We start from the raw sequence: 24,909 nt of genomic DNA on the forward strand, positions 1-24,909 counted from the left end.
AGGGTGAGTCTCTGAGTGGCTGAGGGAGAGAGAGAGTTCCAGAGGCGGGGTGCAGCTCGTGAAAAAGCATTCTATCTACGTTGCTAAAGGAAAATCCAGGCTTGCGAAACTTAACAAAATAAGCCTGGATTTTTCCTTTAGTGACGTTGATGGAATAGCCCCCAGGCCTCTGTGAAGTGTATGATCTGAGAGAGACAGGGAAGATGTCGGCAGTCCCCATGGGGATACAGTACACTTCTGACCAATCACCACGCAGTTAGGATTTAGCCTTGCTGACCGGTGGTGGTTGCTAGGGTCGCGTTGCTAGGACGGCTACAGAGTGTCCACTCTAAAGCTTCCTTTAAAGGCTTTGGTACGACTTTATTGATGCTTGTTGAGGCAGTTAAACACCTCGTAATGTTTCCATGGTTACAGCAAAAACTCCCTTTTAAATGGGTTAGGTCCTCAAACTTGTAATAAACAGACAGAGAGATGATGAACGTTTTGATTTGAACATGGAACCTTCCAGTTTTAGATTAGATTAGATTTAAGCAATATCACATGAGAGGGAGTGTGTTATACTGAATATCAGCACGGCTGTAATTCGGTCGTAGGTACGAGGCTGCAGGCCGAGTAGGAAGACAATCACAGCCGTGCTGATATTCAGTAGAACAGCACGACCTCCAGTGTGATATTGCTTTTATACAACAGTTCTACAACAGCATTTATTAGTTAACAGTAATAAGCGACAACAGATTATGATTTGTTTGTTTATTTAATCATAAAAATAAACAAACAAAAAAATCCGCAACTGAACTTCAAATGGACTGTTGCCTCGTAACCTGAACACAAACATGTAGTCTAATTAACGGTCATTTAGTAGAACATCTGTGCGGCGGAGTGATACATATAGTTAAAAGTCCCAGTGCTGTTATACTGTATATCAGCACTCATGGAATGCCTCTTGTCCAATCAAATTACTTGGTCGGAACTAACTGTTGTATAATCAACTGTATTGTCATTGCAGAGTACAAGTACCAGACAACGAAATGCAGTTTAGCATCTAACCAGGAGTGCAAATAGTGACTTAAGAACTTGATATAAAAACAGTTGCTAGTCATCCTTCAGGTCATAGGAGGCTGGTGGAGGACAGGCTCATTGTAATGCACTGAATAGAAAAGGGAATGGTATCAAACATGCAGGTTTCTGCCTCCACCAGCCTCCACTGGATACCTGTTTATAACTGTGTGAAGGTGACTAGCTCCCTCTAGTGGCTGTAAACGGAACTTCCATGTCTCTGTTCATTTCAGGCTGATCTCTGTCACACTCCTGTGCCTCAAAAGTACGGAGCCCCCCTGGGGTCACATGGTAGAAAACATTTTATTTGATGTGTTAATCCGTTCCCTCGGTTTAGTAATTCGTTAGGGTTAGGGTTATGGTTATGGTTAGGGTTAGGCCCTACGAGCCAGTACGATCGCAAGGATTAGGATTAGGGTTAGGGTTAGAATCCTTGCGATCGCTCTGTCTCGTAGGGCCTAACCCTAACACATTTTTCTCTGCTTTTCTTTCTGTTCTGTCTGACTTTCTGTAAAATCTGTAAAGCGTCCTTGGGTTTGAGAAAGGCGCTATATAAAACCAAGTTATTATTATTATTATTATTATTATTATTATTATTATTATTATTATTATTATACAGGGTTCCCACGGTCCTTGAAATCCTTGAAAGTTTGTGAATTTGAGAAAAAGAAATCAAAGTCTTAAAAGTTTTTGAAAATAGACATGGGTCATTGAAAGTGCTTGAATTCCCCTCTCTCTCTCTCTCTTTCTCAAAAATAAATAAATAAATGTTTTACTTAGCTCGTCATCTAGTTCTGTCTCAAACTATGGCGTGTTGGGTCCTTGAATTTGAGGGAATTGAGTCTTGAAAGGTGCTTGAATTTGATGTTTCAGAAGGTGTGGGAACCCTGATTACAGTATAGAGATTAGATGTGAACTATGCTCTAGGGAGAACCGTGAGTGACGCTGGCGTGTGTGTGTGTGTGTGTGTGTGTGTGTGTGTGTGTGTGTGTGTTTGTGTTGCAGTCTGAGTCTCCAGAGAAGACAGATGGTGAGCCAGGTGAGTCAGCTCTCCTGCTACATCCAGAGCTCTGGTCTCTGTGGACACAACAGGATCAATACCCTCCATGGAGCCTCAGGGTCTGCTGCTATCGATTACTCTCATTTCCAGATGCTTCCGTCAGAAAGCGCGTGTGTGCAGTGGCCCCGGGGACAAGGTCATATATGGATAGACCCAAATAGATCTGTTTCTATTAGCAAGGGCCCGGAGTTGGTCCCTGACCATACTATCAGACCAGGAAAAACCCCTGAGCCCTGCACTGTTCCTCTATGGTCTGACTAACTGTATTTTCTTCTGGTTGGGACGTAATATGGTTATCTTTAAATTATTTAGTGCCAAGGGTGACTTTATTCACCAAAAAAATGCATGAATGATGATGCTTCATTTTGTAGCCAATCAGAATGTTGTTGCTAGGTAAACTCTTGGTGGTGAGTGTTCCAGAACTCTTTGGCAGTTGGTGAGTTAAGCTAATTTCAGGACCCTCCTTTGATGACTTTTCCTAGATATGTGCGTTCTTCCACCCAGTATCCTTACATTTTCAAAATCACATCAGGATAAGCTAATATAAAGATATTTTGCAGTTTTTCTGTGTAGGAGTCAAGCTAATTTACAAGACGCTCAAACTAGTGGTCATTGTGTGTAAATAACAGCTTCCCATTGTAAAGACTATGGTCATTTGACCCCCGAGGCGGCTCTTATAGTCGTTCTAGTGTTTAAACTTCTCACAAACGGTTTCTTTCTGTCTCTCCTCTCCTGTTTGTGTTCAGCCGAGCCAGAGAACCAGACCAGTGCAGGAGAGCCAGATGACACAAGACATGAAGGCCCCCCCACCATGGCCAAACCCCCCAGCTTCACCCCCCGACCCCCGGCCCCCCCCCACATCACCAAAGCCCCCCTGGCACCCCCCAGCCCCCGCACCAGCACCGGACACAGCCCAGGTACGCATATTTCCGTTGTCTAATACTTTTACTCTGCAATGACGATAAAGATGAATCTAATCTAATCTAATATGTGTCACGTTCTGATGCTTTGGTCCTCATGTCGGGATCCGATGTAATGATCAGACTTTTCTTTCGAAAAATGTGAATACATTTCCGCGTTGTAGAAAATCAACGACACGTCGCTAGTCAACTAACACAGCTTGTTTTGTGAGCCTGCTAACAATGTAAAGTAGTGTTCTAGTTAACTAGGTAGCAGTGGGGATTACTCACCCAATCCATTGCGTTGTTGCAGTATTTTGGCTCGACTAGTGAGTTTGTGTTGTGATTCTCAACAACGTTGAAACGTAGTTCCGTGTTTCAAAAGAAAAGTCTGAACATTTTAATTGGTTGCCGACATGCGGACCAAAAGACTATAACGTGTCACATATGGATGAGTACCCTTCATTGATACCAGTGGAGGCTGGTGGAGGTAGAAATCGGAGGTCGGTCTCATTGTAATGTTATTGTAAACAGATAAATATGTGTCTGTCCTCTCTTCTTGCCTCAGAGGACGTACCTGACTGTCCCGTTGGTAGCTCCTCCCCCAGACCACCTGTCCCCGCCCCCCGCCATAGGGGGCACCCCTCAGACCAGGAGGGGGAGGGGCTGGGGAGCCCCACGGAAGGTGAGTGTGGCCTGTGTACCTCTACGCCAGCCTGCCCTAGGCTTGTGTTCCTTATGATGGATGACGGAGATATTTGGAACATATTAACATATTAACCTGATCTTGTTCACTTCCAGAACATAAAGACTGTGAAAGTGTTTGAAGTGCTCTCCCTCTCTCTCTCTCTTCTCTCTCTCTCTCTTCTCCCTCCCTCTTTCTCTCTCTCTCTCTATGTCTTCTCCCCCTCTATCCCTCCTCCCCTCTCTCTATCTTCCCCCCTCTTTCTCTCTCTCTTTCTCTCTCTCCCTCTCTCTCTCTCTCTCCCCCACCCTCTCTATCCCCCCTCTCTCTCTCCCTCTCTCTCTCTCTCTCTCTCCTCCCCCCCCCTCTCTCTCTCTCTCCTCCCCTCTCTCCCTATCCCCCCCACCCTCTCTCTCCCCCCTCCCTCTCTCTCTCCCTTTCTCTCTCTCTCAACCTCTCTCAGATCTCACAGGAGACAGTCCATTTGACGAGGACTGCGGGTCAAACAGGGCAGCTGTTGCCGGGAGACAGTGGAACTCTCTGAGGAGCTCCAGCGTCTCTAAACAGGAAGAGGGCGACAGAGAACGCACCAAGTCCCTCCCCTCGCCTGGTTAGACCAATCACAATTCTTGGATTCAGCTTATTATTTACACCTTAGGTCATCTGTAATTATGTTTTGAAGGTCGTACTTTCTGAGCTTTTTTTTAATAACATGCAAATAATATTGTGAAAGATGGAACAGTTAAGACGTCACAGGAGTGTTAGTGGAGGCTTAACACTAGAACAGCCGTGCCTTTTTTACCTACTAAAAGAGCCTCTTTTACAATGGGAAGCTGCTACTTACACACAACGACCACTAGTTGGCCGCTTGTAAATTAGCCTGCTTCCTACACAGAAAAACTAGCAAAATAGCTTCATACTAGCTTATCCTGATGTGATTTTGGTAGTAGATTTTGGGTGGTAGAACGCACATATCTAGGAAAAGTCATGAAAGGAGGGTCCTGAAATTTGATCGAGTGCAAAGATATAAAACATCAACATATACTCTCATGGCTGATTAAGTGTTAAAGGTGATTTACTCTGTGCCAGAACACTCTGTGATTCAAACAACCACAACGCGCTGTCTCTCCACCACTTTTGGTGGGGCTGAAGAAATGTAATTCATAGACGGAGCTGTGGATGCAAGGGTTTGGGATAGAGATGAAATTGATAGTTTTTAACTATGTTTTGAAGCTAACCTTTAAAACCACATTGGATTATCAGACATCCATGACCTTGTCACCTGTTAGAGAGGCCGTTCAGCAATCGGAAGGTCGCTGGTTCGATCCCCGCCTCAGGAGGGAGCCGGATGTGAGCCGGTGACGGGAGGGTTGCTAGCATCATATTGATTGATTGATTGATTGAGTTTATTTCAAATATGTGCAAAACAGCAACAATAATGAATATAACGGAAAACAAAAAAACGAAACTAATAGAATTATAAATACATAGTTCTACATATCTACCACTGCCGTTGTGCCCTTGAGCAAGGCACTTAACCCTTAACTGCTCTAGAGGCGGGGAAGATGGCCGACCCTGTGCCCAGAGCTCTGTTCTCCCTGGGGGAGGGGGAGACGTGTGCACCACAACTACATGTGGTTGTCTCAGCTCTGTTCAATGACAGTAAAGTTTAATCTTAATCTTCATATCTTAATATCTCTAAATCTCATTGGCTCAACCCCAGCTGTGTGTTGTCACAGGGAGGCCGTGGTCAGAGACAGCTCCTAGCGCTGGAGGCCATGACGCAGAGGGGGGGGAGGAGCCAGACCCAGACCCCCCCCAGGACCTCGGGCCGGGCCACGCGGACCACACCCCCGCCGATGACGTCGCCTCAGCGTAGAGGGAGAGAGAGCACGGAACAAAAAGAAGCTTACGGAACAAAAATGTGCTTGTTCAGAACTTTTTTTAAACAAATTTATGGGCGTCTGTGTCTCAGGAGGTAGAGCCGCCGTCTAATGATCGCAAGGTCGGCAGATCGGCGGTTCGAGCCCCGGCTGGCCACATGTCGAAGTGTCCTTGGGCAAGACACTGAACCCCAAATTGCTCCCAGTGAGCGGGCCGGCGCCTTGCATGGTAGCTTGGCCGCCATTGGTGTGTGAATGTGTGTGTGTGAATGGGTGAATGAGAGGCCGTTGTGAAGCGCTTTGGATAAAGGCGCTATATAAGTCGGTCCATTTAAAAAACATGTTGAGACCCTGAGAGTACTATGATCTGATTCTGATTCAGATTCAATCAAATCCTGTGTCAGGAAATGTCTGGGCGCAGCGGAACAGCTACTGTAAGTCGTTGCACTGAGAGACTCTTTTAGATGAACAAAGCCAAGCACTGAGGGCTAGGGCTAGGGTTAGGGCTAGGCTATCTCTTAACTACTGGATGTCATGGCTGCGTTCATAAATTCGCTCTGGAATTGTCAATCTGTTCAGCATTCATGGAACGCCACTTGTCCAATCAAATGACTTGGTCCCTTGGCTTTATGACGTTGGACCCCAGTGTGCGCTCCGGCGCTCTCAGAGCGAATTTTACGAACGCAGCTCATGTACAGTCACGCTTACAGGAAGTGACAGAGCGGGAGGAGGATGTTGACTATAGCGCCTGGTTGTTGACGGTAGTCGTGTTTACCACAGCAATGTTTACTGACCTGGGCTGGTCATCGGAGGTCAAACTGAGGTCGTGGCGTGACCGTTAGAGTGTTTTCCCCCTGACACGACCATCCTATGTGCACTCATCCTCGCGATGATGTCATAAAGAGGTCATGTGGTTGCCGAGCGGCTGTGTAGGATGGAGTCCAAATGGATTCTTCATATCAATAAAAAGTGATCCAAATCGCTACCATCTGGTTTTTATGGTTCTGAAATCCAATGATGTCCCCCAGTGTTTCTGGTGGGAAGGGTACTTATCATGTTTCAGTAGGCTAATGTGATTTGACTTTGGGTGACCAGGCGCCGGGGGTTTCGATGGGCTCTCTCTCTCTTCCCGTAAACCTTTACAGTGTCCATGTGTGTGGCCAGTGATGTCACAGTGGAGGGGCGTGTCTGTTCAGTGAACCAGTAAGCACAGCTCTGTTCCCAAGTCTGGTAAACATGGTGTGGTTGTGTAAACATGGAGTAAAGGGGGAATCGGGGATTCAAACAAATACAATACAAACCAGCCCCCCCCCCCCCCCCGAAACTCTTTTTGGTAAACAGCTGAGGGATGGGGGCATTTTTAAGTTGTATTATATATTAAATAAGAGTTCAATGGCTCCATGTCACTTATATAAAAAGTTAAAAATAAATAAATAAAGGTGTTTGAATCCCAGATTTCCTCTTTAACACATTGAAATAGATTTTTTATTTTTAGTATATGGGATTTACAATAAATTGTACTAAATACAATATAGTCTTTATGTTAAATGCATTCAAATGCGCTTGGTGATGGCTTTCTGTAGCCTGCTTAATATAATTGTCTATTGTCAAAATGTATTCTGAACACTTTTCGGACACCTTTTTCTACTGCATTTTTATTATCTTGTGACAAAAGCCTTTAAATATCGAAGTTGTCAATATTCCTATATTTGTATATTTGTACCAATAAATGATATTTTACTGGTAAACAAGTATGTGATATTTTAACTTGTAGCGTGATGTAGCGTGATGTGATGTTGTCAAAGATGTTAGAATACAAAGATGTTAGAATGTTAGAACACAGAGATGTTAGAATGTTAGAACACAGAGATGATGGAATGTTAGAACACAGAGATGATAGAATGTTAGAACACAGAGATGTTAGAATGTTAGAACACAGAGATGATGGAATGTTAGAACACAGAGATGATAGAATGTTAGAACACAGAGATGTTAGAATGTTAGAACACAGAGATGTTAGAATGTTAGAACACAGAGATGTTAGAACACAGAGATGATAGAACACAGAGATGTTAGAATGTTAGAACACAGAGATGTTAGAATGATAGAACACAGAGATGTTAGAATGTTAGAACACAGAGATGTTAGAATGTTAGAACACAGAGATGTTAGAATGTTAGAACACATAGATGATAGAATGTTAGAACACAGAGATGATAGAATGTTAGAACACAAATGTTAGAATGTTAGAACACAGAGATGTTAGAATGTTAGAACACAGAGATGTTAGAACACAGAGATGATACAACACAGAGATGATAGAACACAGAGATGTTAGAACACAGAGATGATAGAACACATAGATTATAGAACACAGAGATGATAGAACACAGAGATGTTAGAATGTTAGAACACAGATATGATAGAACACAGAGATGTTAGAACACAGAGATGATAGAACACAGAGATGTTAGAACACAGAGATGTTAGAACACAGAGATGTTAGAACACAGAGATGATAGAACACATAGATTATAGAACACAGAGATGATAGAACACAGAGATGTTAGAATGTTAGAACACAGATATGATAGAACACAGAGATGTTAGAACACAGAGATGATAGAACACAGAGATGTTAGAACACAGAGATGTTAGAACACAGAGATGTTAGAACACAGAGATGTTAGAACACAGAGATGTTAGAACACAGAGATGATAGAACACTGAGATGTTAGAACACAGAGATTATAGAACACAGAGATGATAGAACACAGAGATGTTAGAATGTTAGAACACAGAGATGTTAGAATGTTAGAACACAGAGATGTTAGAATGTTAGAACACAGAGATGTTAGAACACAGAGATGATAGAACACAGAGATGTTAGAACACAGAGATGTTAGAACACAGAGATGATAGAACACTGAGATGTTAGAATGTTAGAACACAGAGATGTTAGAATGATAGAACACAGAGATGTTAGAACACAGAGATGATAGAACACAGCGATGATAGAACACAGAGATGTTAGAACACAGAGATGATCAGTGGCGGCTCCTGCCAAATCTCTCAGGGGGGGCAATTGTTGCGTTGATGGTTAAGGTGACACGTTCAAGGGTAAATTCACCTAAATCAGCGGGCTTAAATAAATTGACTCTCACAGCCATTGGTATTCAGTTATCACATATTTTATTTATGGTGCAGCAAATCCAGGATAAAGGGCAGTGGCACAGGGGCTGATAATGTGCAATGGATGGATAAAACTATTTACATACTACAAAATACAAAATATGGACGGCATACATACTGCTCACTTGTATTGAAATTTAGCTCGTCTCTCTTTCAAAGCAGCAAAACAATCAATGACCCTCTCATTAAAATCAGGCATCTTCCTGACTAGTTCCCTCTCCATTGAAAGCATGGCCAGTGCATTCAGGCGCTCCTGGCCCATTGTGTTTCGCAGGAAGTTCTTGATTCTCTTAAGGGTCGAGAAACACCTCTCAGCTTCAGCTGTTGTCATGGGAGTAGTAATTAGGATGTTCAACAGAGCTACAGTCTCAGAGAAAGTCTCCTGGAGGTTGTAACTGTGTAGAACCTGGTACAGTGCCAGTGCACCAGAGCAGCCCTTGAACTCAGCACTCTCATAGACAAGGGACAGCTCAGTCTTGAGCTTCACCTGGTTCAGCATGGGGTATGCCTTGACAGTGGTGTTCAGAGCCTCAACAGGGAATGCATGGCAGTGCTGTTGGAACATCTCTCCTTGGAGCAGCGTGGCACTCACAAGGTGGTTGGTGAAAGAAAACCTTTCTTTGGAGTGGGCCAGGATTGTGTCGCAGATCTGTCAAAAGTATGGGGTGTGAAAGAAAATGTGGAAATAAGCACTTTGGAAGTACAACACTGAATAAAGACTGCTACCATCCCATCCCTGAATGTAACTCTGATTGGTGGTGATTTTCCAACACTGTGTTTCAAAACTTGGACCTACCTCTTTAGACAGCCTCTGCTTCTCTTCTTCTCCCAAGACCCTCCTTGATGTTCTGGTTCCTGTGGCTTCTTGCTGCTGCTCTTGAGATGAGCTTTGGTCCCTGAAGGCAGACAGACCAACAGTGTTAAGATTTCAAATAAGAAAATGTAGCTGAACAATCTGCTGTCTTGTAGTTGTAATTGTATCTACAGTAATTTCTGAAATGTAGTCTAACGATGATTTAAGGTCTCCAGGAGAGAGGGGTCTGTTTTAAGTATAACAGTTGACTTTAGCTTTAACAGGCTGTGCACATGAGTCACTCCCGACCACTTAGATATCTTGGAGCTATTTAGGTAGATATGCTTATTCTTGAATATAAATATGTAGGTCTATCTATTCACAAATTAAACCTCAGACATTTTTAGACATGTTCTATATATTAGCCTAATACATATATCAAAAAAAAATGCTTAGTTGTAATTCGCTGACAAAATGTATTGTTTGATACATGTAATATACTACATTACATTAAGTAACTACATATTAATATAATGTAACATAATACATTAAATGCAAAGTTTTGTTGCAAAAAAGAAGCTTCGCATAGCAACCTACCAAATGAATAGTGGAATATCCTACTCCAATTACTCGGGCAAGCCCTAATTTTAATTCAACTCATTGTTATATAAGCCTACTAGTTTTACCGGCGCCTTTCCCATTCATCATAGCATGCATACATTTGATTATTACAAAGTTCTATATTACGGAGAAGGTACAAACTATATTTTTTGATCTTACCTTATGGCCTGCATGCTGCTTGTGGACGGCATGTTTTATGAAGACTGCGTCAATGTCAACCCCTCGTAAATCCTCGGTTATACGATTTTCCAATTTTCCCTGCCTTTGTATAAACTTGCTTTATAATAAAATTTGGTCTGGGTGGTCCTAATTCCTTTACTGTTAATTTCTCCTGGTTGCTACGACGGCTGAACGGTGGAGTTGTTCAGAACATTACTAGCCGCCATTGCCATGGTGAACGAACGTGATCTGAAATGAAGGTTAATTGGCTAGCTCGTCTAAAGCTACGCCGGACATGACGTAAGCACGTACGATTCTTTGTGCATGTCCCAAAACCCCATAGACAAATGACCGAATGGCCTGAAGTTACCAAAATAGATTTTACATGCAAGTCTACGAGAACAGCCTAGTGCAACTTCGAGTAGACTGAAAGTTGCCCTGAAAGGGGCGGGACTTGAAGCTGATTGGAACATACTCCACAGAACACTAGCTGATTGGACTATGATATACTCCACAGAACACTAGCTGATTGGACTATGATATTCAGAAGCAACACTGTCTAGAAGTCATAGAAAAAAAATCTCTCTCTTCTCCCTTTGGTGGGGCATTGTCCAATTGCCCCTAATGAACCAGCCTCCCCTGGAGATGATAGAACACAGAGATGTTAGAACACAGAGATGATAGAACACAGAGATGATAGAACACAGAGATGTTAGAACACAGAGATGATAGAACACAGAGATACCCAATCTGCTGCTACTTAAAACGTCACCACATGGTTACAGCGGGTCAGACCCTGAACTAGTTATGACTATTCAACAAAACAACAGATCCATAAATCAATTATTTCCAAACCATTTCCTCCTTTCTTTTTTAAACTAGTAGGTGACGAGGCAGTAAATTCCAGTCTTATCTCAATTAGGTCTTTCAGGTCTGTATTTTTTTCGGTTTTTTCCGCGTTTCAGGAAGTTAATTGCCAGTTGGGCCTCTGAGGTTTCTATGTTCTATGATATTGACGTTAACGAACCTCTGAAGCAGCACATTACACACACACACACATCCTCAGTCGGTCTGGTTGTTGAGCGCACTTTCCACCGGTCTTATTCAAGTCCCCCCCCTGCCTCCTCTGCTCGGAGTAGACTGAACATCACAACAGGAGATATTATTAACTTCTGGAAGGATATTACTTACTTCAAAACCACTCGGATAAGACGATAGGTGTGTGTTGACCATAACCCGTAGTGCGCCAGGTACCAGCCCAGGGATGGAGAGCGCCTTTGAGAACTTGGATGCTGCGGGTTTCCTGCAAATCTGGCAGAATTTCGATGCTGATGGTAAGTACGTTTTTCACCCGAATAGTCTTTTTTTTTTGTACAAAAGAAGAGATTTGGTGAGGCTGCATTCACATTGTATACACTGCCGGTTTACATTAGGGATGCAACCTCAGCAAATAATGTTCAAGTCAAGACTAAAAACCCATCTTTTAAATATTGCCTTTAAATGACTGTATTATTTTCTAAATGTATCTTTTAATGTTAGTCGATGAATCGATATATCTGTATATATTTAATATATTTGTTTAAATTATTTAATTATTATATTATTTTGTTAAAGCACTTTGAGCTGCAACGTTTGCGGGAAAAGTTCTAGGCTATACAAATACAGGTTATTATTATATTATTATTATTATTATTATATTATTATTATTATTATTATTAATATTATTATTATTATTATTATTATTATTATTATTATAGTCATGTTGTTCTTACCATCGATCAGACAGACAGCGAGTTGTATGTTCTGTATGTGCGAATCTGGACAGTTTCAGCTTTCCACCAAACCAAGATATGACAACGATTCTCAAAAACGATATGAATCACCTAACATGATATCGTGACGTTAGAATTATAAGGTTCTATCTCAACTCGAAATTTAGTTTTTTACATAATCTGATTCATTAGGTGTTTATTAATGCCTGTGTAGTGTTATTTTTTAAATGTTGACATTTTTGAGTTAGTAATTAATCAAATACAAAGGTTCCATCTCACAAAACATAATGGAATGTAAAAACTTTGACGCTCAATATCTCTGAACTGCCCTAGACGGAGATAGAACCTTATTATTCTAAACGGAGATAGAACCTTCTCATTCTAAACGGAGATAGAACCTTATCATTCTAAACGGAGATATGACTTCTGCTGTGTACTTCTTCATAGATAACGGTTATATTGAGGGAAAGGAATTGGATGACTTTTTCCAACACGTGATGACAAAACTTGGGATGAGCGTAAGTACAGGACTCAATATTTGTTTGGTAATGTGTCATATTAAAGGAAACATATCAACAGGTTCAATGAAGAAGAAATATGATAACCCATCCATGATATGAAACTGTAAAGAACATCGTCATGCAACAGCTTACATCACTGACAGTATTCATGAACCCGGTGACTATTACAAGTAAGCAATGTTCAGGAGTCTTTCTTTACAGTTGCAATTTGTTTCTATTCCGTTTGCTCCTGTAGTGACATCATCAGGTAGGGTGAATTCGGGTAATCTGGGAAAGACACCTAAACTCTGTTTATCTCCTGTTGTAACAACATCTAGTCAACAGGACTATGACGGGGCCGTGGCTTAGCGATAGGTCCATTTTATGTACAGTATTAAGTTTGCTATGTGAGCTTTTTACTGTATGATGTTATTTATTTTATACATTGGCGAGGGACTATGGATGGAAATTAACCTTCTGGCTAAATCTGGCGTGTTTACATTTTACATGTTCATTATGCATTATACAACAGTTAGTTCTGAAGTAATTTGATTGGACAAGAGGCATTCCATGAATGCTGATATACAGTATAACAGCACTGGGACTTTTAACTATATGTATCACTCCGCCGCACAGATGTTCTACTAAATTACCCTATTACTATAGGTTTATCATGGATGTCTGGACGGAAATGTTGAAGTAGATTTTGTTAGAACAGGATATAAACACACCAGCTCAGGTCTTTCACCCTATGCAGATATCCTACTTTCATATCTCACCCAAGACAGAGAAACAGAACCCAAATCAACACCTCAATCTTGATGATGGCATTCAATCAAATTTAAACTATTTAAATCCATTCACAGACAGTACAATCAAAACAGGTAATACAAGTCCCCACAGGTAACCCTGAAGTTAATGGCCTAGCAAACGTTGCAATTGCAGTCATGTATTAATTATGTATGTATTGATTTAGTGATTTAAACGTGTTTTATATCTTCTATAGCATGAGATCACTGGGGACAGAGTGACCAGGCTGAGGGAGAGGTTCATGTCGGCCTACGACACTTCAGCAGACGGACGTTTACAGATCCAGGAGGTACCTTAGGTTGCTCACCCCCCCCTCTCTAACCTCCTCCCTCTCTAACCCTCCCCTCTCTCTAACCCCTCCCCTCTCTCTCTAACCTCCCTTCTATACTCAAGGCGTCCACTACTTATTAATTAATGACATACAGGTTTATCTAATTCATATAATTTGTTTGATCAACTGACGACTGATGTTGAAAAGAAAACCACCTGTTCTAACCACTGTGAAGCTCTGATCTTCTTCTGCTAAAGAGCGTGTGCTGTCCTCCGCTGTCCTTTCACTCTTATTGCTTTTCCTCATCTGTGTCCGTCTCGTTTCTGCCAGAACGCTGATCTGAGTGGATGGTAAATCAATCAATCAATCAAATGTATTTGTATAGCACATTTAAACATGACACTTGTCAACCAAAGTGCTTTACAGTAAAAGTGTAAATAAACAGAAAAATAAATAACCAACAGAGGAACAGAGGGCATGTGGTTGCTCGCTTGGATGTGATAAGTGTGATAATCTCATCAGGGGAGAGGGAGGAAAAAGATGGTAAGCCAGAGACCGAGTGTCGAGCAGGGGTGTTCGCAGCGTTGGTAGGAGGAGGGGAAAAGGTGCTGCTGATGTCATCAACCTTTTTTTCGAAGTAGGTCTCAAAGTCATCGGCAGACAGGGAGGAAGGAGGAGGGAGAGGAGGTGGGTTAAGGAGTGTGGAGAAAGTGGAGAACAGTTTTCTAGGATTAGAAGAATGTATTTTGGAATGATAGTAGGATGCTTTAGCAGCTGATGCAGAGGAGGCGTAGTTGGAGAGGAGAGAGTGATAGAGGTTAAGGTCATCAGGGAGGCCAGTTTTTCTCTATTTCCTCTCAGCTGCCCTGAGCTCTATTCTACAAGCATGTAGCGTTTCAGAGAGCAAGGGTGCGACAGCAAAAGCACGCCACCCCTAGACTTGAGGTTGAACTTACGGGTAAAGATCAGATGTGATGTTTCTGTGTGTCTCTCCTGTAAAGATCAGATGTGATGTTTCTGTGTCTCTCCCGTCTCTCAGCTGGCGGCCATGATGCTCCCTGAGGAGGAGAACTTCCTGCTGGTGTTCCACCGAGAGACGCCATTGGACAACAGCGTGGAGTTCATGAGGGTGAGGAGGGGCGAACAGGAAGTGAGGGTTGGGGGGGGGGGTGCTGGACTTTCAGCTGCTACTGGCTGTACTGTGTTGTCATGGGAAACTCAAAGGGCAAAATGTTAGCCCAAAAAGAAAAGAAAAAAACGCTATCTTATAAGATAAGATAAGATAAGAGATAGGTCTTTAGGAGGGACAGTTAAGGTGTAGCCTGAAGAGATGGAGGTCTTTAGGAGGGACAGTTAAGGTGTAGCCTGAAGAGATGGAGGTCTTTAGGAGGGACAGTTAAGGTGTAGCCTGAAGAGATGGAGGTCTTTAGGAGGGACAGTTAAGGTGTAGCCTGAAGAGATGGAGGTCTTTAAGAGGGACAGTTAAGGTGTAGCCTGAAGAGATGGAGGTCTTTAGGAGGGACAGTTAAGGTGTAGCCTAAAGAGATGGAGGTATTTAGGAGGGACAGTTAAGGTGTAGCCTGAAGAGATGAAGGTCTTCAAGAGGGACAGTTAAGGTGTAGCCTGAAGAGATGGAGGTCTTCAGGAGGGACAGTCAAGGTGTAGCCTGAAGAGATGGAGGTCTTCAAGAGGGACAGTTAAGGTGTAGCCTGAAGAGATGGAGGTCTTCAGGAGGGACAGTTAAGGTGTAGCCTGAAGAGATGGAGGTCTTCAGGAGGGACAGTTAAGGTGTAGCCTGAAGAGATGGAGGTCTTCAGGAGGGACAGTTAAGGTGTAGCCTGAAGAGATGTAGGTCTTCAGGAGGGACAGTTAAGATGCAGCCTGAAGAGATGGAGGTCTTTAGGAGGGACAGTTAAGGTGTACCCTGAAGAGATGGAGGTCTTCAGGAGGGACAGTTAAGGTGTAACCTGAAGAGATGGAGGTCTTCAGGAGGGACAGTTAAGGTGTAGCCTGAAGAGATGGAGGTCATCAGGAGGGACAGTTAAGGTGTAGCCTGAAGAGATGGAGGTCTTCAGGAGGGACAGTTAAGGTGTAGCCTGAAGAGATGGAGGTCTTCAGGAGGGACAGTTAAGGTGTAGCCTGAAGAGATGGAGGTCTTCAGGAGGGACAGTTAAGGGGTAGCCTGAAGAGATGGAGATCTTCAGGAGGGACAGTTAAGGTGTAGCCTGAAGAGATGGAGGTCTTCAGGAGGGACAGTTAAGGTGTAGCCTGAAGAGATGGAGGTCTTTAGTCTACGGCGGAAGATGGGGAGTGATTCTGCAGTGCAAATGGTGATTATGGTGGTGATGATGATGATGATGATGATGTTACTGTCTCTCTAACAGATCTGGAGGAACTACGATGCAGACAGCAGTGGCTACATCTCAGCTGTTGAGCTCAAGGTGAGCACGGTCCTCTCACAGTCCCCTGTCACTGTACTCCACTGTAACCATGGAGACGCATAGAGTAACCCCCTGCTGTCTGTCCCATCGAGACAGATAGACATTTACATTTACATGTTTGGTATTTAGCAGACGCCTTATTCCAAAGCGACTTACAATCGATACATTTCACTAAGCAAGTGAATCATCAGTTCACCAGTCGTAGCAGGAAGAGTAATCTAGCTCAGGCCAGGGGCCATTGGCAGTCTCCGTGATAGAATAAGTTTATTTTAAATGTTTATATAGACCCTGGAGAAACAGTACAAGGGGGGCAGTAGAAGTCTTAGGAGACACAGTATAGGGAAAAGCAGGTGTCTCAGGAGACGCAGTGCTGGGGGGTAGTAGATGTCTCAGGAGGAGCAGTTAAGGTGTAATCTGAAGAGATGGAGGTCTTCAGTCTCCAGCAGAAGATGGGGAGTGACTCTGCAGTTCTGACAGCCGTGGGAAGCTCATTCCACCAGCAGGGGGGAGCCAGTGTAGTGAATAGATAGTGACATAGAGTCACATAGAGTAACCCCCTGCCATCTTTCCCATAGAGTCACATACTGTATGTGACGTGGTCTAGTGTTTTGGTCCTCCATGTCGGCATCCGGTTAAATGTTCAGACTTTTCTTTCAGGAAAAAATGTGAATACATTTCCACGTTGTTGAAAATCAATGACACATGAATGAATGAATGAATGAATGAATGGTCTTTATTGTCATTGCTATAGTACAGGTACCAAACAACGAAATTTGGGAGGGGTGGCTCCCCTGGTGCTAGGAAAGAAAAAAAAAAGAAAAAAAACAAGAAGGGAAAGGAGCTGGTTTACATAAATAACATGACATCTCTAGTCAACTAATACAGCTTGTTTTGTGAGCCTGCTAACAATGTAAAGTAGTGTTATAGTATCACGCCTCACTTCCTGTCTTCCCTGGTGGACTTCCTGTGTGGCTGCAGGGCTTCCTACAGGACCTGTTCCTCCAGCACCAGAAGACCCTCCCTCCCGGCAAGCTGGAGGAGTACACCGACACCATGGTAACAAGCCCCGCCCCCTCTGTACACTGACACCATGGTAACAAGCCCCGCCTTCTCTGATTGATTGATTGATTGATTTATTGATTGATTTATTAAGGTAAAAAGTACAGACAGTACATCCCAGAGGATAGCAGGTAAAAGCAGAAAGCTTTATTGTCATTGCAGTACAACGAAATTTGTTATGTTATTGTTATGTTATGCATCACCTAAAAACCATACCTGCATACACACACTACACACCACAACATTCACGTAAATGGTAGATGGACTGACTTATATAGACGCCTTATTCTAAAGCGCTTTACAACGGCCTCTCATTCACCCATTCACACACACATTCACACACCAACGGCGGCAAAGCTACCATGCAAGGCGCCAGCCCGCTTATTGGGAGCAATTTTGGGGTTCAGTGTCTTGCCCAAGGACACCTCGACATGTGGCCAGCCGGGGCTCGAATCGCCAATCTGCCGACCTTGCGATCGTTAAACGGCGGCTCTACCTCCTGAACCACAGCCTCCCATATATAGTCAAGTCAAGTGTCAATTGGATGTTAGCGGTAATGAACCCCCCAGCCAGACTCTCCTGAGTGTGTTGTTGTTGTGACCTCGTGGGATTGGCTCGTCAGACAAGATTGCCTTTGAAGAGGAGGTCTCTGATCCTGACAGTCACCTAAGTGTGTCGATGATCCCCTTTCAATGGCCGAGTCAATTTGGATGTAAAATAAGCGAGTTTAATAGAGTTGATGGAAATGTGAATGTTGTTTTGCATTTCTATGCAGATAAGTGTGTAGATCTAATCATCTGTTGCAATGATATCCTTTAAACCTCCATTATGAAGCTGTTAGAGAGGCTGAGGCTCTTTCCTTTGATAGCGGTTTGATGTGATGGCCTTGGATGATGTTGATGTACTGAGGAGAGTCGATCAGCATAGAAATCATCATGAAATGATCTCTCTCTCGAGAATGAGACTGAGAAACAGAGGGAGAGAGTGTGTGTGTGTGTGTCTGTGTCTGTGTCTGTGTGTCTGTGTCTGTGTCTGTGTGTGTGTGTGTGTGTGTGTGTGTGTGTGTGTCTGTGTGTGTGTGTGTGTGTGTGTGTGTGTGTGTGTGTGTGTGTGTGTGTGCGCGTGCGCATGTGTGTGTGTGTGTGTGTCTGCTTGCCTGCCTACCTGTCTGTCTGCCTGCCTGGCTGCCTGTCTGCGTGTCTGTCTGTCTGTCTGTCTATCTATCTGTCTGCCTGCCTGCCTGTCTGCCTGTCTGTCTGCCTGCCTGCCTGTCTGTCTGTCTGTCTGTCTGTCTGTCTGCCTGTCTGTGTGTCTGCCTGCCTGTCTTTTTAATGACCATGCTGCTCTGCTCTATGCTCTCTGTCATTGTTCCTTGCAGATGAAGATGTTTGACAAAAACAAAGATGGCCGACTGGATTTGAATGACTTGGCCAGGTACTGATTATCTACATGTCTCCTTCTCTGTCTTGTTAAAGTAGCTATCGATGGGGTCATCTGTATGTTCCCACAGCCCAATGGTCCCACATTTCTAATATTTCATAGGTGGGCTAGGGATAGGGATAGGGTTAGGGTTAGGATTAGTGTTAGGGTTAGGGTCAGTGTTAGGGTTAGGGTCAGTGTTAGGGTTAGGGTTAGGGTTAGGGTCAGTGTTAGGGTTAGAATTAGGGTTAGGGTCAGTGTTAGGGTTAGGGTCAGTGTTAGGGTTAGAATTAGGGTTAGGGTCAGTGTTAGGGTTAGGGTCAGGGTTAGGGTCAGTGTTAGGGTTAGGGTCAGTGTTAGGGTTAGGGTCAGTGTTAGGGTTAGGGTTAGTTAGATTACTTATAAAAGTGGGACTATTGGGCTGTGGGAACATAGACACGCTCCCATTCTCTGTCTTGCTAATGTAGCTATCGCTAGACAACACAGCTGTGAATCACTGTGTCTAACTGTTTTTCTCCACCCAGAATCTTAGCTTTAAAAGAGAATTTCTTGCTGAAATTCGAGATGAATGTAAGTTTACATTTCTTATTTGGGTAACGACTTACACATGAATCACTTGAAATCAAGTTAATACTTGACTATAATATAATAATAGTAGATAATAGTGTTGTGTCATATTCCATACTGTATGAATGCAAGGGAGACTGATGGCGGTAGAAATCGGACAGGACAAGCTCATGCATTCCGATGAGCCCGTCCTCCGATTTCTACCTCCGCCAGCCTCTCCTGTATAGAATGCTAATATGTGTCAATTGCTCCATTGAAATAGAAATAATGTAATTGAAATTGTAATTGATTCAGTCTTGGTGACATTTCAGGCTTGCAGTCAAGCAGACAGGAAGAGAGACTTTGAGAAGATATTCTCTCACTATGATGTGGTAAGTCGTTAGCCTCTCTTCATTAGCGTTAATGCTAATCCTTCTCTCGACGGTGTTCTTCAGCATCAAGATGACAAGCCAAGTGAAATTCATCGCCGGCTTCAAAATCTCTCTGTGTTAGACGACCTTTAATGTACACACAGATGCAGACACACATGTGCGCACGCGCACAGACACAGACACACAGACACACACACACACACACACACAGTCACATCCGTCACATAATGTGGTTGGAACACACAGCCGGGTCATTAGCTATGACGATATTCAGATACTGTATACTGTGTGTGTGTGTGTATGTGTGTGTGTGTGTGTGTCTGAGTGTGTGTCTGAGGGTGTGTGTGTCTGTGTCTGAGGGTGTGTGTGAGTGTGTGTCTGAGTGTGTGTGTGTGTGTGTCTGAGTGTGTGTCTGAGGGTGTGTGTGTGTGTGTGTCTGAGTGTGTGTGTGTGTGTGTCTGTGTCTGAGGGTGTGTGTGTGTGTCTGAGGGTGTGTGTGTCTGTGTCTGAGGGTGTGTGTGAGTGTGTGTCTGAGTGTGTCTGAGTGTGTGTCTGAGGGTGTGTGTGTGTGTCTGAGTGTGTGTCTGAGGGTGTGTGTGTGTGTGTGTCTGAGTGTGTGTCTGAGGGTGTGTGTGTGTGTCTGAGGGTGTGTGTGTGTGTGTGTGTGTCTGAGTGTGCGTTCGTGCGTGCGTCTGTGTGTGTGTCTGTGTGTGTGTGTGTGTGTGTCTGAGGGTGTGTCTGAAGGTGTGTGTGTGTCTGTGTCTGAGTGTGTGTGTGTGTGTGTGTCTGTGTCTGAGGGTGTGTGTCTGTGTCTGAGGGTGTGTGTGTCTGTGTCTGAATGTGTGTGTGTGTGTGTGTGTCTGAGGGTGTGTGTGTGTGTGTGTCTGAGTGTGTGTCTGAGGGTGTGTGTGTGTGTGTGTGTGTCTGAGGGTGTGTGTGTGTGTGTGTGTGTGTCTGAGTGTGTGTCTGAGGGTGTGTGTGTGTGTGTGTGTGTGTCTGAGTGTGTGTCTGAGGGTGTGTCTGAGGGTGTGTGTGAGTGTGTGTCTGAGTGTGTGTCTGAGGGTGCGCCTGCGTGTGCGTTCGTGCGTGCGTGTGTCTGTGTGTGTGTGTGTGTGTCTGTCTGTGTGTGTGCGTGTGTGTGTCTCTATCTGTGTCTAAGTGTGTGCGTGTGTGTCTGTGTGTGTGTCTGTGTGTATGCAAGGCTCCCTTGTAAAAAGACACCATAGTCTCAAAGGAGCTCCCTGCCAAAATAAAGGTTTAATAAAGGTTTAATTAAATAACAGATTACAGTGTTATGAAGTACGTTCTCTGTCGCCAGGAGACCGTTTCATTAACTGGTCGTCTGGTTGCAGCGTCATGCTCCTCTGTGCCGCACTGGGGACGCGTGACGCAGTCTCATGTCGTCCCATTACTTTATCTGAACATTACCAGGCGTGAGAGGATGTGGTCGTTATCTTGGCCTAACGGCACATCAGGTGGTGTTCTTTGACGTTCGGCGGTTTGCGAATTCGGCCATTTTGTTGTTGTTGATGTTTTCGGCCATTTTGTTTTGTTGTTGTTGTTGTTCCCAGAGTAAGACGGGGGAGTTGGAGGGGCCGGAGGTGGACGGCTTTGTGAAGGACATGATGGAGCTAGTCAAGGTAAACAAACTACTGTTTATTAAGACTGGACAACTATAAGCTATAAGACTGTACAACTCCTCCTCCGTCTATCTATCTATATGTCTATCTATCTATCTATCTATCTATCTATCTATCTATCTATCTATCTATCTATCTATCTATCTATCTATCTATCTATCTATCTATCTATCTATCTATCTATCTATCTCTCTCTCTCTCTCTGTCTGTCTGTCTACCCTCCCACCCACCCACCCATCCATCCATCCATCCATCCATCCACCCATCAATCTATCTATTATGCTGCCTTCTAGATTCAGATAACTTTGTTGACACTGAGGCCCTGTCCACACCTATACGTTTTTTTGATAAACGTGGATTTTTATATTCGTTTTGGGGGGTTCGTCCAGACGCAAACGAGTTTTTGCCCCATGAAAACGAAGATGTTTAAAAACGCCTGCCAGAGTGAAGATGTTTAAAAACGCTGTATATTCGCCGTATATTTTTGACGTGTGGACGAGATAGACGGGGCTTTTTGTATTCGTCACGTCATCATGCGCGTAGATTTCTATGATCATGCGCACTGCAGCTGTTTGCTGTTCCCTCCAACGTCATATCCTGGCACCAGTAACTACTATGTTTACAACAGGCAACGGTGTTCGAGGCTACACAAGCGAGGAAAATGCATGTGTACAAAGTGCTTCTAGTTCTTTCACTGTTAACTGGACTTAAACTTAAACTTCACAGATAAATGCACAGTTAATGATCGAGAACATTGAGAGACAGAGGCGTCTGATTGGCCAGCGGGGCTATGGGGATAATATTATATCGCCGACTACTGGTGTGGAATGCTCAATGACAGTGTTTATATTGCATTCATGCGTATGCATGTGGACACAGACATTGTTTATAAACATGCTGGTGTGGACGGTAATATTTTTATATACGAAAAACGTTTATCAAAAAAACGTATAGGTGTGGACAAGGCCTGAGTGTCCATTTAGAGGGGGTAAAATTATTAATAGAGAGGATGTTGGTGTGTGGAACTGTGACCAGAGGTGTCAGAGATTCATCAGTTCCTCTAAAGGCTAAACTGCATCAGTCACACATGGAGTGAACGCTAGTGACGGTTTTATAACCAGGCTATAAGATCAATCAATGTCAACATCGTTTATTGATTAACTGATCTGTGTTCTGTTGTACCCCACACAGCCCAGCCTGACCGGAACGGATCTGGACAAGTTCCGGAAGGTCCTCCTTGGCCACTGTGACGTCAACGGCGACGGAAAGATCCAGAAGAACGAGCTGGCGCTGTGCCTCGGCCTGAAACACTGAAACACAGATAACCACCCCCAGGGAGAGAGGGCAGGGGGGTGTTCCGTTAATGTCTCTAAAGGAAAATCCAGGCTTATTTAAGGCTTAGATAAATCTCGCGAGACTTCTGAAAAAAATTAACCAGGCTTATTTTGATAAATCTCAAAAGACTTATCAAAAAAAAATAAGCCTGGATTGTCCTATAGCGACGTGGATGGAATACCCCTCAGGTGTCTTGGCACCACTCGCTAACTAGCTAACTAGCTAACCGCTAAGTCGTTGACAGCATGCCATTATGCAGTAGCCTGGTAGAGAAACAGACAGCTTTGCATGACGGTCTGTCTGTCTCTGGGAGGAGCCTATTCGGTTGTTAAGTCGTGACGTGTTTCCGGGTGCAACGTTGGCTGAGGCGCTCTCTTCGAAATGCCTCAGTAATAATAATAATTCATTATTTGTATAGTGCTTTTCCGAGGCTCAAAGACGCTGACAATATGGGAAAAAACGGGAAAGTGCTGTGTCCCTTGTTGTATGAATAGATCCGAGTCTAAAAAACCATTGAACTGTCATTCTACCGCTTTAGTACACTGGTACTCTGATACGGGAATTTTTTATTTGAAACCGGAAATTAAACGTGTGACGTCAGACTTAAAAACCGAATAGGGTGGAAACGCTTTGGTCCATCTCTGAATCTGTTTCCGAACGCAATCCGTGATTTGTTTATTTCATTTGATCGTGTATCGAGTTTTTTTTTTTTTTAGAACGTTGTGGATGTAACCCATTAAGCATGCATTACTTTGTTACCTGGAAATAAACGTGTGGTGATGTAATTAGTTAGATATTTACGTCAGTTTTTTTTGTTGGGGGGTGAGGCGGGGGGTTGGGTGGCTGGGTAGGTAGGATAGACAGACAGACAGTCAGACAGACAGACAGACAGACAGATACATAGATAAATATTGCCTTTAAATGGCTAAATAATTAAATTATGATTATATAAGGATTGGAGCACTTTGAACTGCAACGTTTGCAGGAAAGGTCCTATAGGCCTACAAATAAAGGTTATTATTATTATTATTATTATTAGTAGTAGTAGTAGTATTAGTATTATTACTCCTATTTACAGAATTTACCATAAAAAAACAAAAATATTATCGCAGTTATCTCCGCTACATCAATGGGCGTCAGCGAGCTTCTACAGTTCGTAACCCCAGTCTATGTACAGCTCTATTATCTACCAACTAATTATAGTTACATCTCTATTATCTACTAACTGATTATCACTGTTTACTTAGCTATCATACAGTACAGGCCATCAGGACATTGGTATTATCGGTCCCAGAGGAGACAATGATAACAGCCTGGGGCCACAGCCATTATGATGTCACAGGCGCCCATCTTCACCTCACTCCCGTGTCATAATGGAGTTTCATTGCTTTGATGCCGGGAAACTACAGCATTTAAGAGAGGAGGGCCGACCCAACGCTATGGAAACTGATTGAACAGAAACCCCAAAGCACTTATCAGACCAGATACACACACAGCACTGATGACATCCAAAGCAAACATGTCTGGTTGTACAGAAGTCACAGAACAGCAGGTGGCTCTGAAAGCTTTGGGGAGGGTTTGTTTCTCAAGCCTCATTGTGCTCTCGGCTATTGATGTTGTTTCTGCTATTGTCAGCTAAAGGGCATGGATTATAGTTTGAGATGTTAGCCGCTGGTCAGGAGGAGAAAGCCAAACAGATGCCAGACTAACAATTAGCCCAGAGATTACAGAGGACGGCAGTCAAGAGATGAGTCGTTGTTTTTCTCGCAGCGGCGTTCACTTTGAAGCACAGTGAAATGCGCTAGCTAGCACGACCTCTCTGTTGGTACACTCCCAATTCAGACAGACGCTTAACACTAGAACAACAATTTCAGGACCCTCCATTTATGTCTTTTCCTAGATATGTGCGTCCTACCACCCAGTATCCTTACATTTTCTAAATCACATCAGGATAAGCTAGTATGAAGCTATTTTGCAGTTTTTCTGTGTAGGAGGCAGGCTAATTTACAAGCTGCCAACTAGTGGTCGTTGTGTGTAAATAGCAGCTTCCCATTGTAAAGACTCTGGTCATTTGACCCCTGATGCGGCTCTTATAGTAGGTAAAAAGGCACGGCTGTTCTAGTGATAATGACCCCACCCATGGCTGTTCTAGTGTTAAGGGACTCATAATGTTGTCTAGAATCAACACTGGCAACACGATTTCCTTGTAAGCCCTGGATGTTAATTATGAAAACAACATAAATATTGTTCTCTCAGGCGGGGCGGCGTTATACTTCACAGTGGAAACAGTCTGCCACTGTTTCAGAATGGCCACATATTTAAACATGCAACAGCCTTGTTATTGTTGTTGTTATTCTGGTATTATTTCTGTGATGG

The 24,909-nt window shown here is 43.5% G+C and overlaps 2 protein-coding genes across 2 annotated transcripts in view; both read left to right on the top strand.

Annotated features, from left to right (window-relative positions):
• LOC308158342 (F-actin-uncapping protein LRRC16A-like) overlaps nt 1–5,579 on the top strand; it is a gene marked incomplete at both ends in the record, with an annotated part of 43,338 nt that extends 37,759 nt beyond the window's left edge. The window contains 4 exons of the mRNA XM_080531933.1: nt 2,863–3,033; nt 3,584–3,700; nt 4,164–4,310; nt 5,440–5,579. Coding sequence (XP_080388059.1) covers nt 2,863–3,033; nt 3,584–3,700; nt 4,164–4,310; nt 5,440–5,579 — 575 coding nt within the window. The remainder of the gene's footprint in view (nt 1–2,862; nt 3,034–3,583; nt 3,701–4,163; nt 4,311–5,439) is intronic.
• A 6,033-nt stretch (nt 5,580–11,612) lies between these two features.
• LOC308157629 (secretagogin-like) lies at nt 11,613–22,512 on the top strand (the record flags this gene model as incomplete). The annotated part of the gene is made up of 11 exons (XM_080531227.1): nt 11,613–11,682; nt 12,568–12,638; nt 13,627–13,719; nt 14,741–14,830; nt 16,086–16,142; nt 17,121–17,198; nt 18,580–18,635; nt 19,145–19,190; nt 19,499–19,558; nt 21,130–21,198; nt 22,390–22,512. 11 exons carry the CDS (start codon nt 11,613–11,615, stop codon nt 22,510–22,512), a joined length of 813 nt encoding a protein of 270 aa, XP_080387353.1.
• Between the last annotated feature and the right edge of the window lie 2,397 nt (nt 22,513–24,909).

Source organism: Nansenia antarctica, assembly GCF_963989245.1.
Source record: "Nansenia antarctica genome assembly, chromosome: 5".
Classification (NCBI taxonomy): Eukaryota; Metazoa; Chordata; class Actinopteri; order Argentiniformes; family Microstomatidae; genus Nansenia; species Nansenia antarctica.